General features: G+C 41.9%; 1 protein-coding gene across 1 annotated transcript; it reads left to right on the top strand.

The window, feature by feature from the left end:
- Window positions 1–1,188: 1,188 nt before the first annotated feature.
- Window positions 1,189–15,822, top strand: LOC118559859. Its single transcript, XM_036130390.1, has 6 exons — window positions 1,189–1,375; window positions 8,470–8,763; window positions 13,372–13,473; window positions 13,549–13,577; window positions 14,376–15,191; window positions 15,572–15,822. Exons 1-5 carry the CDS (start codon window positions 1,189–1,191, stop codon window positions 14,448–14,450), a joined length of 687 nt encoding a protein of 228 aa, XP_035986283.1. The 3' UTR covers window positions 14,451–15,191; window positions 15,572–15,822.
- Window positions 15,823–16,036: the final 214 nt, after the last annotated feature.

Genomic DNA, 16,036 nt, shown 5'->3' on the forward strand with positions numbered 1-16,036 from the left:
AGACTGCCACTATGGCTCCCTGAGAAAGACCCTTAGCTCCAGATTGATCCCTGGATGCCACTCAGTGTAGGCAGCCCACTGCTCCCTGACTAAATCTACTAAATCCTGGTGTTTGTGGACCGTTACACTCCTATTAATAACAGTAGAGAGTGATTGGTGTGTTGGTTAAACAGAGCTGCTGTTTAGAGGAGAAAAATGAAAAGAAGGAAGTCAAACCAAACAGGAAGAAACAAGATAAACGTCTGAAGCTTAGAAACGTCCACAGAGACTTCAGACTGTGGGTTATGTGTTCAGTCAGTACCCAGATTAGATAATATTAAAGATTAAAATTAAAGGCCACTAAATCAGCCAGTTCTTCAGTATAAACTGAGGGTTTATGACAAGTAATACTTCAAACTAAGACACTTTTATGGTAATCTTAAAAGTTATCTCCTTGTACATGTGACATGTTCCTGTGAATAAATTTTGGTATAATGTCACATTTGTCCACTTTACATTTAGCATCTTTATAAAACGTAGTATAACTTTTAACATAAAGCCCTGTTGGGAGTGTCTTACAGCAAATTGAATATCCTCTTATTTGATATCTGGGGGAAAAAGAAAGTGAAGTTTTGTTTTTTAAAGGTTTTCTGTGATACCAAATATATTTAATTAATTCTTAAAAATATTTAATATAAAAATAAAGTTAACCATTTTTTTCCCTGCTGAACTGATTATAACTGATGTTTGTTTTCAGTAAAATGTGTAACCAGTAATTTAACCATTAGGAGAAAATAACATCAATATCATTAGATCTGTGGAAAACTTTCAATAACTGAGAAAAGGACATAAAATGGTTAAACTGGAATTTAGATCTTGGTTTCTGTAATTTGAAGACAAAGATCTGTTTGTTTCAAAATTTTACCTATACTACATTCTTTTATTGAAGTATTCTAGTAAAAGATTTTTAGCAGTTTGTTTTTTATCCTTCAACAGATCTTAGACTTTAAATAAAAACTCAGGAAAGCACAGAGACTAATATTATTAGCAGCTAAATGTTGTATAAAACATTCTTTCTCTTCAGTTATCAGGGGAGAAGGAGTCCATATCTACCACAGAGCTGGAGATGATGCTGTTCTGTCCTGTAAAAGACCTTCATCATCTCTCTCATGCTCCGCTGTTGACTGGTTTTATACCAGAGCTGAAAACATGGAGCGTCAACATGAAGTTCATGGAGGAAAAGTTCAGAGTTCAGCTCGAGCTACCAGGCTGAGGTTGGACAATAAATGCTCTCTGATCATCAACAACATCACTGCTGAGGATGCTGGACGTTACACCTGTCAGCTTTGGGATGGAGGACGCTTTGACACAGATGTGTATTTAAACATGATGAGCAGTGAGTAATCTAAACTCATTGACTTTTATACCTGCTGATATCAGTCCTTCTTAACAGGGATGGAGGTCTGGAGACCGTCTTTGGCCTTGAGGAAGTTTTTTCCTGGTCTTGGATCCCAGGACCAATATAATGTATTGGTCCTGGGATCGGCCTCCTACTAATGGGTCTTGAAAATAAACAAAAAATTCACAATATTCATTCTTTTCAGCCCCATTTCAGAGCGCAGCCTAATCCCCACATTCTGTGGATCTGCTTTGCTGTTTTTTACAGCTGCTGTTCCACACAGCCTGAACCAGAATGCATAAGTTCCCTTAGAAAACAAGTTTGTCTGCGCATCAATTCCAAAACAGCAGTTGCTTTGTGAGTGGTGCGTTTAATGCAATGGGACGATATACAACTGATCCACAGATGTCACAATACACTTGTTACGCCCCCAAGGTCTAGGGGTTCAGGGGCAGCAACATAAAAATGTGTCCAGAGACGAGTGTAATAAAAATGTTTTTTTTAGAAAAAGAATGGGTTTTAACAAACACAAAACAACCCAGTTTAACACAAAATAAAGGTCTGCTAATCTTAGCAGTGCTTATGGTAAATTAAATTACTATGTGTTTAACCAAACTAGGAAGCACAACTAATTCAAAATGGGCCCAAAACAATTGAAACCACCAAAGTCTTTTATACTGGTGCAGGTGGGTCTCATCAGCAGTCTGATTGGCGTGGCAGTCCTCTGCTGGTCCAGTGAGGTTGCAGCTCCTCTGCAGCCTCCCGGCAGCCAATCAGGTAGGTGTTCTAACACAGCTGAATTTGAATAACGATGAAGCCTGCACAGCCTCCAGAGGCCAGGGGCCGTAACACACCACATCACTATAAGTGATATTAGGTTATCCATATATTCTATTTTTAGGTATGTTTTCTACATGGTAGACAGGGTTTGATGCATTACATTACTGGAAATTGTGAAGGACCCCCAAGTAGGCTGTCTTGCTGCCTGTTGACTTTCCCACATGTGAAAGATCATTGTTTTGTAATCAAATTTAATTGATTCACTTTGAAAAACAACTGCTGTTGGTTAAAGTGCTGCAGACAAAAATGACACATTACAACAACCATTCAAAGTTAATATAAAAACTAAAAACATTACAAGAGTAAATTAAACCATAACTTAATGCATTAAAAACCAGATACTTCAAAAGGATTGAGGCTACAAAGTTTACATCTAAATCCGCTCTGGGATTTTACAGAGAAGACTTCTACTGTATCCTAGACATGGCAGATGCACAATTTATTTAGAGGTTTATGCAACCAGGCATTCAAACAATAACAGAACTGGGAAACTCCTCCCTGACCCTCATTACAAATGTTGCACAAGGTTACAAAATATCCTTCTAAGATTTTTGATGATTATTTAATACCCAGAAGTAGTTTTAGTTGAAGAATGGATCTTTTTAAATCTGCGTTTTAGGCTTTTAAAATATTACTTTTTTCAGACTTTAAAAAAGAAAAAAATCACTTTTTGGGCATCATGTTAACAGTATAATCAGAGAGACTACGATACGTGACGTATTGGCAGATTTTTAAACAGGGGAAAATATTTTTACTTAATACATTTTTACATCAGGCCTCCTGAACGATGCTCACTAACCTGAGAAAGATGAACAGACGCTCCTCAGCTGAAATTGGGCGACAGTAGTCATCCTGGGTGGAAATGTGGGCACTGGTGCCGTTCAGCAGGTTGTCTACCTGGGCTCAGTGAGACGTAAATAGTGCTGAAAGTGACCCTCGTCTATGTGCAGCTCCTGCAGTAGCTTTGCCAGAGCCTCAACTCTCTGATGGACTTTTATGTGCACAAACATCCAAGTTGAGACATTGGATGGATTTTCGATGCTCAATAAGTGTTTGGTCTGAACGCAGCATAATTCTATAGAATCGGTCTTGGTCTTGGAAGAACTGGCCTTGACTCCATCACTGCTTCTTAACCCTGAATTCCCTGCATGGAGTTGGCTGTTTAGATCATGTGTTGTTATCATCTGGGTGAAGCCTGGACTTATAATCAGTATTTATTTATTGAGTAGTAGTAAAGGCTCATGTTTAATACTTATAGTGCTCCACCGTTATCCTTCCTGGAGATCAGGGGTCAAATGTCAAAAACAGCTTAACTTCTTCTCTGCAGAACATTTCAACTCCAACAAGTAGGACTCTGACTGCTGGATGATCTTCAGCTGCTTCCTCCACTGAGAAATATGACCTGCTGTAAACCAGATGTGAAACATCTCAGTTTACTGTCCATTATTTTATGTGTGAAGATAAAATCACGTTACATGAATGTTTTAGGTGTTGGAGAGAAGATACTGATGATTCTGATGAACAATCCACCATCATGTTAAAATGTTTTGTTCTTAAATCAGATAAATCTAAAGCAAACAGAACATGTTCTCTGTACCATCTCATCCACAGCTTCCACTGACTGGTCTCCTCTGAGCTTCATCATGATGACTCTGAGGATCACAGCACTGATCCTGATGGTTGGAATCACTGTTGGTATCATCAGAACCAGAGGTGAGGAAACTGGACTACAATGGAGACACTTTACAGAATTATGATTTTAATCACTTTATTTTCCTTCCATCCCAGGAAGCAAAAAGCCACAGAAAGACATTAATGTAAGTGAAACAATCCAGCATGAAAAATACCTTCATAGAGCTTTTACACATAGATTCTGAATGACAAACCTGTTTCCTCCAACTTTAAGTCAGCAGTCTGTAACATTATTTAAACATTATTGCGTTAAACCTTTTCACCTTCTACTTTCTGCTCAGATTCTGTTTGTACACAACAGATTTACAAGCTGCTGCAGCAACAAGGTTCTGGGTTCAAAGCCCAGTTGGGTCCTTTCTTCTTAGAGTTTGCATTGTTTTGAATATTAGATTAATTTAAGAATATTAGATAAATTGATTAACAGGTCCACCCCCATTACTAAGGGGGTTGGACCTGTTTTGGTTAAATTAGCATGTTATCTAAGCCATTACAAGGCCTTTGTTGGGCAGTACTATAAAGCTTGATACTCTACATTACTCCAGACTTTTTGAATTGAGAAAGCTTCCTGTAGAGGAAGCAAAATGTCTTCAAATTTTGGAAAAAAGTCCAATCGTTTTGTTTTTTACTTTTTTGGAATATTAGATTAAGAATCTCTGAATGTTGATGCAAATATTGGAAAGATCTTAAATCAAGAATGACATCAAATATGTTTAACTGTATTTATACTGTTTCTTCTTTTAACCCTAAAAAATTTTAAAAGATAAAGATTTATTGAACATAAATGATATAAAACTGTTATTTTACCTGAGTAATAAATAGAAAAGATGGTATAAAGGATTTTATCTGTGGTAAAATTAGTGATAATTTGACTTTTTCTTTAAATGTTCAGGATGTTTATCTAACTGTATTATCCAGTTAATGTTTGGTTGTATCTCACAGGTTCATGATGCTGTTGATGACGACCCAGTGGACTATGAAAATGATGAAGAACGTTCTGCTGCCACACTCAGCTGACCTTTTATCACATTAATTAGTTTACTCAAAAATAATTAATTTTTTTTTTATGTATCTATATGAATATTTGATAATTTCCGTGTATTTCCTGATAAATAAGTTTAAACACATAAGCCCATTTTCTCTTGGTTCTGCTTATAATTTATGAATTTGTTCACAGACTAAAATCCATCTGGAGGCAGAGAGACAGATCCACAATCAGACACAGAAACTCGTCACACAGCACTGAGTTAATGTGTCGTTGTCTCAATTTCTACATATAGAGGCTGAACAGCCAGACAGAGGCAGATAAATCTAAAACCACAATTAAATGCAGAACTGTTCCAAATGAAACTTCATAATCAGCCTTTGAGCAATCAAAGACACATTAAATGACCACATTGGTGCATAAAACTGTCTGATATTCTTAAACCAGATAAAAAGTCTTATGCCTCCACTACTAGCACTAATAATAACTCATTAAAATCCAGCCAATCAAGTCGTGCCTTTGAGCAGGAAGACCAGTGCATAAAGAAAACAATCATTAAAGCTCAGTTTGCTTCACTCTGATCTATACTGATGCACTCTGGTCCAAGCCAGAAAGCTGGCATCTCTTCTTCTACTGATGTGACTGCTTGTAGCATCAGGTCACTGTTAAATGTCAGCAGAAGAAGGATTATGGGTCTCCATAGCCGGTGAGCTCACCAGCAGAGCATTCTGGGACTTGTAGTAAAAGCTGTGAATGGTCTTTCTACCAGTGGGCCGGCTCTAATAGAACCTGTAAATTATCTCATGGTCATATTTGTCCTGCAGGCCTGAGTCTGACCCCTCTGCTGTCAGGGGTCCATTTTGACCTGTTAGGATTCTGTTCTGACTCGGTTTAACTGCTCTGTCTGCAGAGTCTCAGAGCTGCTGGCTGTTAGTGGACTGACTGCAGCTCATTAGCAGACGTCACAGTTCCTCTTTGACGGCTCATGCTAAGGAAATTACATCATGTTGAACATAAAAATGTAAACTATAAATAAAACTGTTTAATGTTCTTCACAATCAGATCCTTCAGCTGAAACATGGCTCACTTTAGTTGATCTGAGTGTTACAAGGTGAATGAATTAAATGTAGTTTAAATGCTTTTTACTGACTAAACTTTGTGCAACTAGTTCCTTCTGTTTGTGGTTTTCTGTCAGTTTCTAAGAAATACTAAATGACAGAGTACATGGTGGGTGTTGGTGTGAAGTTATTTTCATCCATTAATTCAGAGACAAAGAGGAAGTAACATCAGTTCTTTCAGATGTGCAGCAGAGAAAAGTCTCTCAGTGTTCAGCAGCTGATAGAAGGACAGGAGATGTTGGTTCTGGAACTGGTTCTGATCGTTGTGCTTCAGTTTGAAGGTAAAGATCTGTTTTCTTTCTAATGAGGCTGAGACAGAATAAAGGACACTTTGGTTTACTGTGAAATTTATAGAGATATTATAATTAACATTTAGTGTTTGGAGAAGTTCATGTGTGTAGCATTTATTAGTAAAAATGGTTTTGATCAAATATATAAAAACATGTTTAGACAATTTAGATTCATTTTTTTTTCATTTATCTCAAACATAAAATCCTATTTATTAACATAATGTCTTGAAAAGCTTTTTTCCAACGCTGTATATAATGAAATTAACATAATAAATCAAACACCATGTAAAATAAATAAACAGATAACATATTTCTAGTTTCACCTTCATGATTGTTTTTGTGAAGGATGAAGTGTGTAAAACTTTAATGTGTCTTTGTCTCTGCTGCAGGCACCAGAGGAGGAGAACTTTATCACAGATCTGGAGATGATGTCGTTCTACCTTGTAACAGTCCTGCATCTAATTACTCATGCTCCATTGTTGACTGGTTTTACAACAGATATCCAGGATCAAGATCTCTGTTGGAGGTTCACAATGGAAAAGTTGTTCAGAGTTCACCTCGAGCTGCCAGGTTAAATGTGGACAGTAAATGCTCTCTGATCATCAACAACATCACTGCTGAGGATGCTGGACGGTACACCTGTCGACCTGGTCCAGGAACCACCGTAGATGGCGATGTACATCTGAATGTTTTGACCGGTGAGTTTGTAGACTTGAAGGATCTGATGCTGTCAGACTCTTTCCTTCTGATTAACTTTGTGAAATACTTGTGTTGGACAGATGTTTCTGACATCAGCAGTTCTGATGAATATCTGATGCAGTCAGAAGTTAAAATGTTGTTCTGTCAGAGTGAGAATGAATCATTTATTCAGCGCTGTGTGATGGCTTCAACCACACATCAGTCCACACTTAGTTTGACGTTACAGTCAGCTATTGAAAAGGTTCTTTAATTAAATTATTTTTGTATCTAACAATGATCAAATGAAATTAAGAAGGAGGTTTTAAATGTTATTTCTGCCCTCAGCTGTCTTTTTACTGAGTGACCTTTGTTGGGTGTGTGCTGCTTCCTGGTTGAGCTAAAGGCGGGGCCAAGCTTTGAGGACCCTGACATCAGGAAGTGGGCTCATCAGAATGAACGTTGTGCTCGGCTGCTGTGGGGCTGTTTAGATTCAACTAGTTGTTCTTGGATTGTGTGGTTAAATGGTTTGATCAAACCTCTGGATCACTGACTTTCATTTAGAAAGATTTCTAGTCTGTCATGGTACCAAGTCTTTGGACCCACATGCAGAACACACTGAGGACACAATTCAGGCAGGTTTAGGAAAGTTTAAGTATCTACTGCGGAGATTCCTCTGGACATCTGGGAGACGAGGTTACTTTCAGTCTCAAGGATCAGTGAGAACAGTGGGGATGGAGGCTGACTGCAAGGTGCGCATGTGATCCACCGGGGGAAAGTGAGCGGCTGCTACTGATGGCCGTGGGCGGGAGAGGAGGCTGCCAAGCGGGGAGGCTGGTCGGTGGAGGGTGAGCAGGCTTCAGGTCGATCGGGCTGTGGGCTGCAGCAGGAGGACCGTCAGCTGGACGTCACGCTGGGAGGACGCTGGGGCGTGGGAAGGTTCCACGGGGGTTGGTGGGTCTCAGAGAGGCTGCGGAGCGGGCCGGTAGCTGGTCGGCTCTGCAGAAGCTTGGAGTTCAGGTGGAGCTCCGGAGTGGGAAGCTGATCCGACCCAGGAGACAGGAGACAAAGCTGGCCGACTGAGTCATACCATGTATGGCTGACACTCTGGTAAAGAAGTGCTGACAGCTGCCCGCTTCTAAGCAGTCCCTGCAGACCAGGAAATGCTGAAGACCTGAGATCAGCATCTCCCCGCTGGTCAGCAGCCTCCTGCGGGAGGAAAAGCGCTGCAGCCAACCCAGACACATCCACAGCACCCTGACAGTTTAGGTCCATCATGCTGATGAAAACCTGCTCAGATCTGCAATATTAGTGCAGATCAGTCACCAAGTAACATGGAGACAACATCTAAAGTTTCATAAAAGAGTTTTTGAAACTTTTTCACTTTTGTTCTACTTTTCTAAGCCTGAGATAAAGTTATATTTTTTAAGTTTTTAATTTTAGAGAAAGTCTCTTCTCCATCTCTGACTGAGACAGTTTTCATTTTTCTTCCAGTCTCTCCATCTCCACCAGGTGCTGATCCAACAAAGGATGGAGATTTCACATTACAGTGTTCTCTGGTCAGTGACAGAGGGTTGGGTCCTTGTCCAGAGAAGAGCCTCCTCTGGGTGGATGAGACAGGAAGTGAGCTGCTTGGTGAAGGTGTTGGGTTCAAGTCTGGAGGACAGACTGGCTGTGATTCTAATCTCACTGTGAAGCTTCAGAGCAGCAGCAACAGAAGATACACCTGCCAGTTTGTTGAGGGAAACACAGTGAAGATAGAAGCTCACTACACACCTGAGATTGAAGGTAGGATGTCATCACACATCTGTCTCTACATACATGATATTTATCATTTAAAAGTGAAATTGATGTAATAAGATAATAAATCAGCTTCTATGTAGTTCTTCAGTGAGACAACTCCTGCCTGATGCTTGGATTGTTCCTATCAGAGAAAAACTAAAACACAACTGCATTATGGGGCTTGTAGTTTGATCACAGTGTGAAATATCCTAGAATACTGTAGTAGAAATACAACACATGGAATGACTGAAAAATAAGCAATATATGAATGAACAAATGTAATTTAAGAACGGGGGGGGGGGGGGGACTGGGAACTGAAATCTTGGCTGCGAGCTGAGCAGGATCTGGGTCTTTGGCTGCGAGCTGAGCAGGATCTGGGTCCTTGGCTGCGGTAGGTCGACCGAGGAACAGGTCATCCCTGTCCCCATAGAAGAAATCCCACACCTGAGACTCGTGGACCCGAGGAGCTTCGGCCGGACTCTCCTGATCGACCATCACAGCAACCACACCCGTTTGAACCACCAAGGGAACTGAGGTGGCTTCGGTCCCAGTCAGAGTGACTGCAGTGGCTGCTTCAGGCAGGATCTCAGGGAGCATTGTGGCGGAAATCCTATGCTGGCGAGCTTGCCGTCTGCACTGGGAGGAGTCAAATTAAACTGATTGGACCAGGGTGGGTGGAAAGTGGTACGGATGGCGGGCTAAAAACCAAACAAAAAACTACCCACTCAGGGCGATCCAAGACAAAGTAAGAACGAAAGCAGACTAAAGGGGTTTCTAACAACCCCTGGTAGGCAAAAACAACGCGTCTAACAGATGCTGACAAGCGAGCATCGCCACCAGGCTAACGGGCAAGACTAGACGCACAAATGCTAGAGGGAAGGAACAGGCGTATGGAAATGCCAGAGGGAAGGAACAGGCGCACGGAAACGTCGGAGGGAAGGAACGGGCGCACGACAGCGCCAAAAGGAAGGAATGAGTGCACGACAGCGCCAAAGGGAAGGGACGAGCGTACTCAACGCCAAAGGGAAGGAACGGGCGCACCACAGCGCCAGAGGGAAGAACAGGCGTACTGAAAACACCAGGGCTCAAAACACACGTTGGAGCACGACTGGCATACAGAAACGCCAGGGGAACCCGCTGGGGCGTGGGAACGCCAGGGAACAAGAACGGAGGGCGTACTAACACGCCGGGGAACCGAGGGCGCCCTAAGACGCTGGGGAACCACGAATCAGAGGGCATCCTAACATGCCGGGGAACCACGAATCAGAGGGCATCCTAACACGCCGGGGAACCGAAAACAGAGGGCGTCCCAACACGCCGGGGGAACCGAGAACAGAGGGCGTCCTAACACACCAGGGGAGCCCTGAAATCTAAAAACCAGGATACAAAGGCGTTCTAACACGCCGGGGAACCAAGAGGTCTAAATTCTAGAAGACTGAGGAACAAGAAGGTCAAAAACAAACTAAGAAAGCTCGAACTAGCCAAAGCTAAGGAGCGTGAAACAGCTCATAATCAGGGGTCAGAGTCTAAACAAGCGCTAGGACCTAAGGAGTGCTGGAACCTAAGGAGCGCTGGGACCAAAATAAAGAATCAAACCAAGAACCAGAAAATAAAGGCAAGACTAGAAAACTAGGTCAGGGATAACACAACAAAGAAAAACTACAGCAAAAAACTACTAAGTCAAAACAAAATACTAAAGCAGAATTATGAGACTAAAGCTAAACTAGAAATTAAGACAAAACAAGAAAACTAGGACATGAACAAGTACACTAACGTGAAGAGCAGAGAACTAAAGCTATAATGAGAAAGCAAAGCTAAGCTAGAAAACTAAGGCAAAATATAGAACCCTAAAACAGAGCAGGAAAAAACAAAAGCAAAACAGAGAATAAGAACTCTAAGAAAACAAAGAACCCCCTAAATAATTCTAAACTGAGGAATTCTAAATCACTCAAAACTAAAGCCGAGCTTAAACAAAATAAAACAGAAAGCACTGGCCTTAAGGGCGCAGGCAAAAACAGCTGCTAAGCCACAAAGAGTCCTCGAGGAGGTCGGCCAGGCCGAGGCAGGCGGCGAAGCAGCATCGCCCAACAAAACCCTCGAGGAGGGCGGCCCCGACGAGGCATAGTCAAGCGGCCCGGAGACCGCGGTCAGCGGCTCCGGCCGAACAGAAAAGTCGAAAGTAGGCGGCGTGGTGGACGGCCCCGCCGAGGCAAAGACGAGCTGCCCGGAGTCTGCAGTCTGCTGCTCCGGCCGAGCAGGAAAGTCAGAGGCGGGCGCCGTGGTGGACGGCCCCGCCGAGGCAACGTCAAACAGCTCGGGGACCGCAATCGGCGGGCCCGGCCGAGTAGGCGAGTCTGGATCAGGCGTCGTGGAGGACGACCCCGACGAGACAAAGTCAGGAAGCGTGGAGACCGCTGTCCGCGTCTCCGGCCGAGTTCAGAAGTCTGGAGCGGGCACCGCAAACGGCGGCCCCGGCCGATCAGAACAAGAGACGAGCGTCGCAAACAGCGACCCCGACCAGAAAAACAAGGAACGGAAATAACATCACCAGAGGCCATGGACTGAGGTGAAGCAACTCCCTCGGCGGCCTCAGACTGAGACAGAGCAGCTCCCTCGGAGGCCTCGGGCTGATCCTCTTCCTCGTCGGCCGGCGGGTCTACTTTCTTGGCGGCCGGCAGAGCGGAGCTTTCGGCGGCCGGCAGAGCCCTCTCCTCGGCTACCTCGGGTGCTACCGGGCTACAGGCTTCAGTGGGCGCCGCAGGGCTACAGGCTTCTGAGGGCGGATCCCCCTGGACCCCCTCTCGGGATTTGAGCGGACGCGGGTCCTCAGAAGCCTTAACGCGCCGGAGTGACCGGCTTCTTCGCCGGGAGGAGCCAGACGGGGAAACGGAGGCGGTCAGAGGGGTAGCTGCTGATCCACAGGGAAGAAGGTCGTCTCGGTCACCATAGTAGAAACTCCACAGCTCGTCCTCCTCGACGTGTGGAGCTCTGATAGGTGGAATGATGAGCCTCACTCGAGGGGCCAGCTGAGAGTCATGGAGGTGGTGACCGAGACGACGTGAGGAGCTAGAGTCCATAAAGACCAAAGTGGCCAGGAAGCACAGTGGTACGAGTAGCAGTTCTCAGGAGACACTGTGGCTCAGAGCAGCGCGTCTCCTGGGCGGCTAGTCAGGTTAGCAGTTCTCTAGAGACACCAGGACACAGAGCAGAAACTTCTCCAGGGAAACACAGAGGGTAACAGTCCTTAGAGTGACTGGCTAGACTAACCTTAACACGAGAGGAACAAATCTTCAAAGGCAAAACGAGGACTGGCATGGAGAGGTGGTGACTGAAGTCGGACCGGCACAAGAGTGAGACAGAGGGAGGCTTAAATAGGGAGACTAGGAGGTGAGATGCATCTGACTGAATAATTACCAACAGGTGTGACTGACTGCAAAGGGAGTGAAGGAGAAGCTTAAGTGGGGGGAAGGGAGGAGCTAAGATCTAACAAACTAAAACCCAAACAAGGTGGAAAAACTGAGAATAATAGTAAACCAAAGCCGAATCAAAACTAAACCATGACACATGATATTTATCATTTAAAAGTGAAATTGATGTAAAAAGATAATAAATCAGCTTCTATGTAGTTCTTCAGTGAGACAACTCCTGCCTGATGCTTGGATTGTTCCTATGAGAGAAAAACTAAAACACAACTGCATTATGGGGCTTGTAGATCACAGTATGAAATATCCTTGAATACTGTAGTAGAAACACATGGAATGACTGAAAAATAAGCAATATATAAATAAACAAATGTAATTTAAGAACGGGGGGGGGGGGCAGAACTGGATGCTTTAAGACTTCTTCATGTAACAAATTGTTATAATGACTAAATGTGACATTTTAATGATTTTAAGTCTGGGAGGGATCTCCTCCTCGGAATCTCTCCAAGCGGGGGAGGGGGTGGGGGGGTGATGCTTTCATAAGTATTAAGGAAATCTGAGCTTCAAGCTAATTGGATGCGGAAAGACAGTTGTTACTATGGACATTTATACCTGAACAGTCACAATATGGCTGTTTTAGACGTCACACGTGTCACAGAGGGCGATGCGTGGAATATATTCATTACCCCCCCCCCCCCCCCCCCCCCCCCGCCAGTCCTGGTTCACACAGTGAAGGTTGTTGTCTCTCCATGTGAACGTGTCGATGTAAACTCTCAAGAGCAGAACAGCAGCTCCTACAGGCTTAGAGAATTAGTTTGAGACCTGCTGAGCTTCTCATGTCCCAGGCAGCAGTGATCCTGGAGATCAGGGGTCAAAGGTCAAAAAACAGATTAACTTGTTCTCTGCAGAACAATTCAACTCCAACTAGTAGGACACTGACTGCTGGATGATATTCAGCTGCTTCCTCCACTGAGAAATATGACCTGCTGTAAACCAGATGTGAAACATCTCAGTTTACTGTCCATTATTTTATGTGTGAAGATAAAATCACGTTACATGAATGTTTTAGGTGTTGGAGAGAAGATACTGATGATTCTGATGAACAATCCACCATCATGTTAAAATGTTTTGTTCTTAAATCAGATAAATCTAAAGCAAACAGAACATGTTCTCTGTACCATCTCATCCACAGCTTCCACTGACTGGTCTCCTCTGAGCTTCATCATGATGACTCTGAGGATCACAGCACTGATCCTGATGGTTGGAATCACTGTTGGTATCATCAGAACCAGAGGTGAGGAAACTGGACTACAATGGAGACACTTTACAAAATTATGATTTTAATCACTTTATTTTTCTTCCATCCCAGGAAGCAAAAAGCCACAGAAAGACATTAATGTGAGTGAAACAATCCAGCATGAAAAATACCTTCATAGAGCTTTTACACATAGATTCTGAATGACAAACCTGTTTAAGTCAGCAGTTTGTAACATTATTTAAACATTATTGCGTTAAATCTTTTCACCTTCTACTCTCTGCTCAGATTCTGTTTGTACACAACAGATTTACAAGCTGCTGCAGCAACAAGGTTCTGGGTTCAAAGCCCAGTTGGGTCCTTTCTTCTTAGAGTTTGCATTGTTTTGAATATTAGATTAATTTAAGAATATTAGATAAATTGATTAACAGGTCCACCCCCATTACTAAGGGGGTTGGACCTGTTTTGGTTAAATTAGCATGTTATCTAAGCCATTACAAGGCCTTTGTTGGGCAGTACTATAAAGCTTCGTACTCTACATTACTCCAGACTTTTTGAATTGAAAAAGCTTCCTGGAGAGGAAGCAAAAGGTCTTCAAATTTTCAAAAAGTCCAATCGATTTGTTTTTTACTTTTTTGGAATATTAGATTAAGAATCTCTGAATGTTGATGCAAATATTGGAAATATCTTAAATCAAGAATGACATCAAATATGTTTAACTGTATTTATACTGTTTCTTCTTTTAACCTTAAAAAATGTTAAAAGATAAAGATTTATTGAACATAAATGATATAAAACTGTTATTTTACCTGAGTAATAAATAGAAAAAATGCTATAAAGGATTTTATCTGTGGTAAAATTAGTGATAATTTGACATTTTTCTTTAAATGTTCAGTTTATCTAACTGTATTATTCAGTTAATGTTTGGTTGTATCTCACAGGTTCATGATGCTGTTGATGACGACCCAGTGGACTATGAAAATGATGAAGAACGTTCTGCTGCCACACTCAGCTGACCTTCATCACATCAATTACAGAACAGGAAGAATAAAGTCTCCACAGGCGACAGTCTCACCAGCAGAGCATTCTGGGAGTTGTAGTATAAGCTGTGAATGGTCTTTCTACCAGTGAACCGGCTCTAATAGAACCTGTAAATTATCTCATGGTCATATTTGTCCTGCAGGCCTGAGTCTGACCCCTCTGCTGTCAGGGGTCCATTTTGACCTGTTTGGATTCTGTTCTGACTCGGTTTAACTGCTCTGTCTGCAGAGTCTCAGAGCTGCTGGCTGTTAGTGGACTGACTGCAGCTCATTAGCAGACGTCACAGTTCCTCTTTGACGGCTCATGCTAAGGAAATTACATCATGTTGAACATAAAAATATAAACTATAAATAAAACTGTTTAATGCTCTTCACAATCAGACCCTTCAGCTGAAACATGGCTCACTTTAGTTGATCTGAGTGTTACAATGTAAATGAATTAAATGTAGTTTAAATGCCTTTTTCCTACTAAACTTTGTGCAACTAGTTCCTTCTGTTTGTGGTTTTCTGTCAGTTTCTAAAAACACAAAATGACAGAACACGTGGTGGGTGTTGGTGTGAAGTTATTTTCATCCATTAATTCAGCAGAAAAGAGGAAATAACATCAGTTCTTTCAGATGTGCAGCAGAGAAAAGTCTCTCAGTGTTCAGCAGCTGATAGAAGGACAGGAGATGTTGGTTCTGGAACTGGTTCTGATCGTTGTGCTTCAGTTTGAAGGTAAAGATCTGTTTTCTTTCTGATGAGGCTGAGACAGATTAAAGGACACTTTGGTTTACTGTGATAATTTATAGAGATATGAGAATTAACATTTAGTATTTGGAGAAGTTCCTGTGTGTAGCATGTGTTTGTCAATCATGTTTTAATCAAATATATAAAAATATATTTCAAAAACTTTTATCTCAAACATAAAATCCTAATTATTGACATAATGTATTGAATAGCTTTTTTCCAAGGCTGTATATAATGAATTTAACATAATAAATCAAACACCATGTAAAATAAATAAAGAGATAACATATTTCTAGTTTCACCTTTATGATTGTGTTTGTGAAGGATGAAGTGTCTAAAACTTTAATGTGTCTTTGTCTCTGCTGCAGGCACCAGAGGAGGAGAACTTTATCACAGACCTGGAGATGATGTTGTTCTACCTTGTAACAGTCCTGCATCTTCTTACTCATGCTCCATTGTTAACTGTTACATCAGAGATCCAAGCTCATTCTCTCTGCTTGAGGTTCAGGATGGAAATGTTTTTAGAGTTCACCTCGAGCTGCCAGGTTAAATGTGGACAGTAAATGCTCTCTGATCATCAACAACATCACTGCTGAGGATGCTGGAGCGTACATGTTTCGATTTGAACAAAGAACCATTATACAGGTAAAAGCCAGTAAATTAGAATATTTTGAAAAACTTGATTTATTTCAGTAATTGCATTCAAAAGGTGTAACTTGTACATTATATTTATTCATTGCACACAGACTGATGCATTCAAATGTTTATTTCATTTAATTTTGATGATTTGAAGTGGCAACAAATGAATTTCCAAAATTCCGTGTGTCACAAAA

Source organism: Fundulus heteroclitus, unplaced genomic scaffold (assembly GCF_011125445.2).
Source record: "Fundulus heteroclitus isolate FHET01 unplaced genomic scaffold, MU-UCD_Fhet_4.1 scaffold_36, whole genome shotgun sequence".
Lineage (NCBI taxonomy): Eukaryota > Metazoa > Chordata > Actinopteri > Cyprinodontiformes > Fundulidae > Fundulus > Fundulus heteroclitus.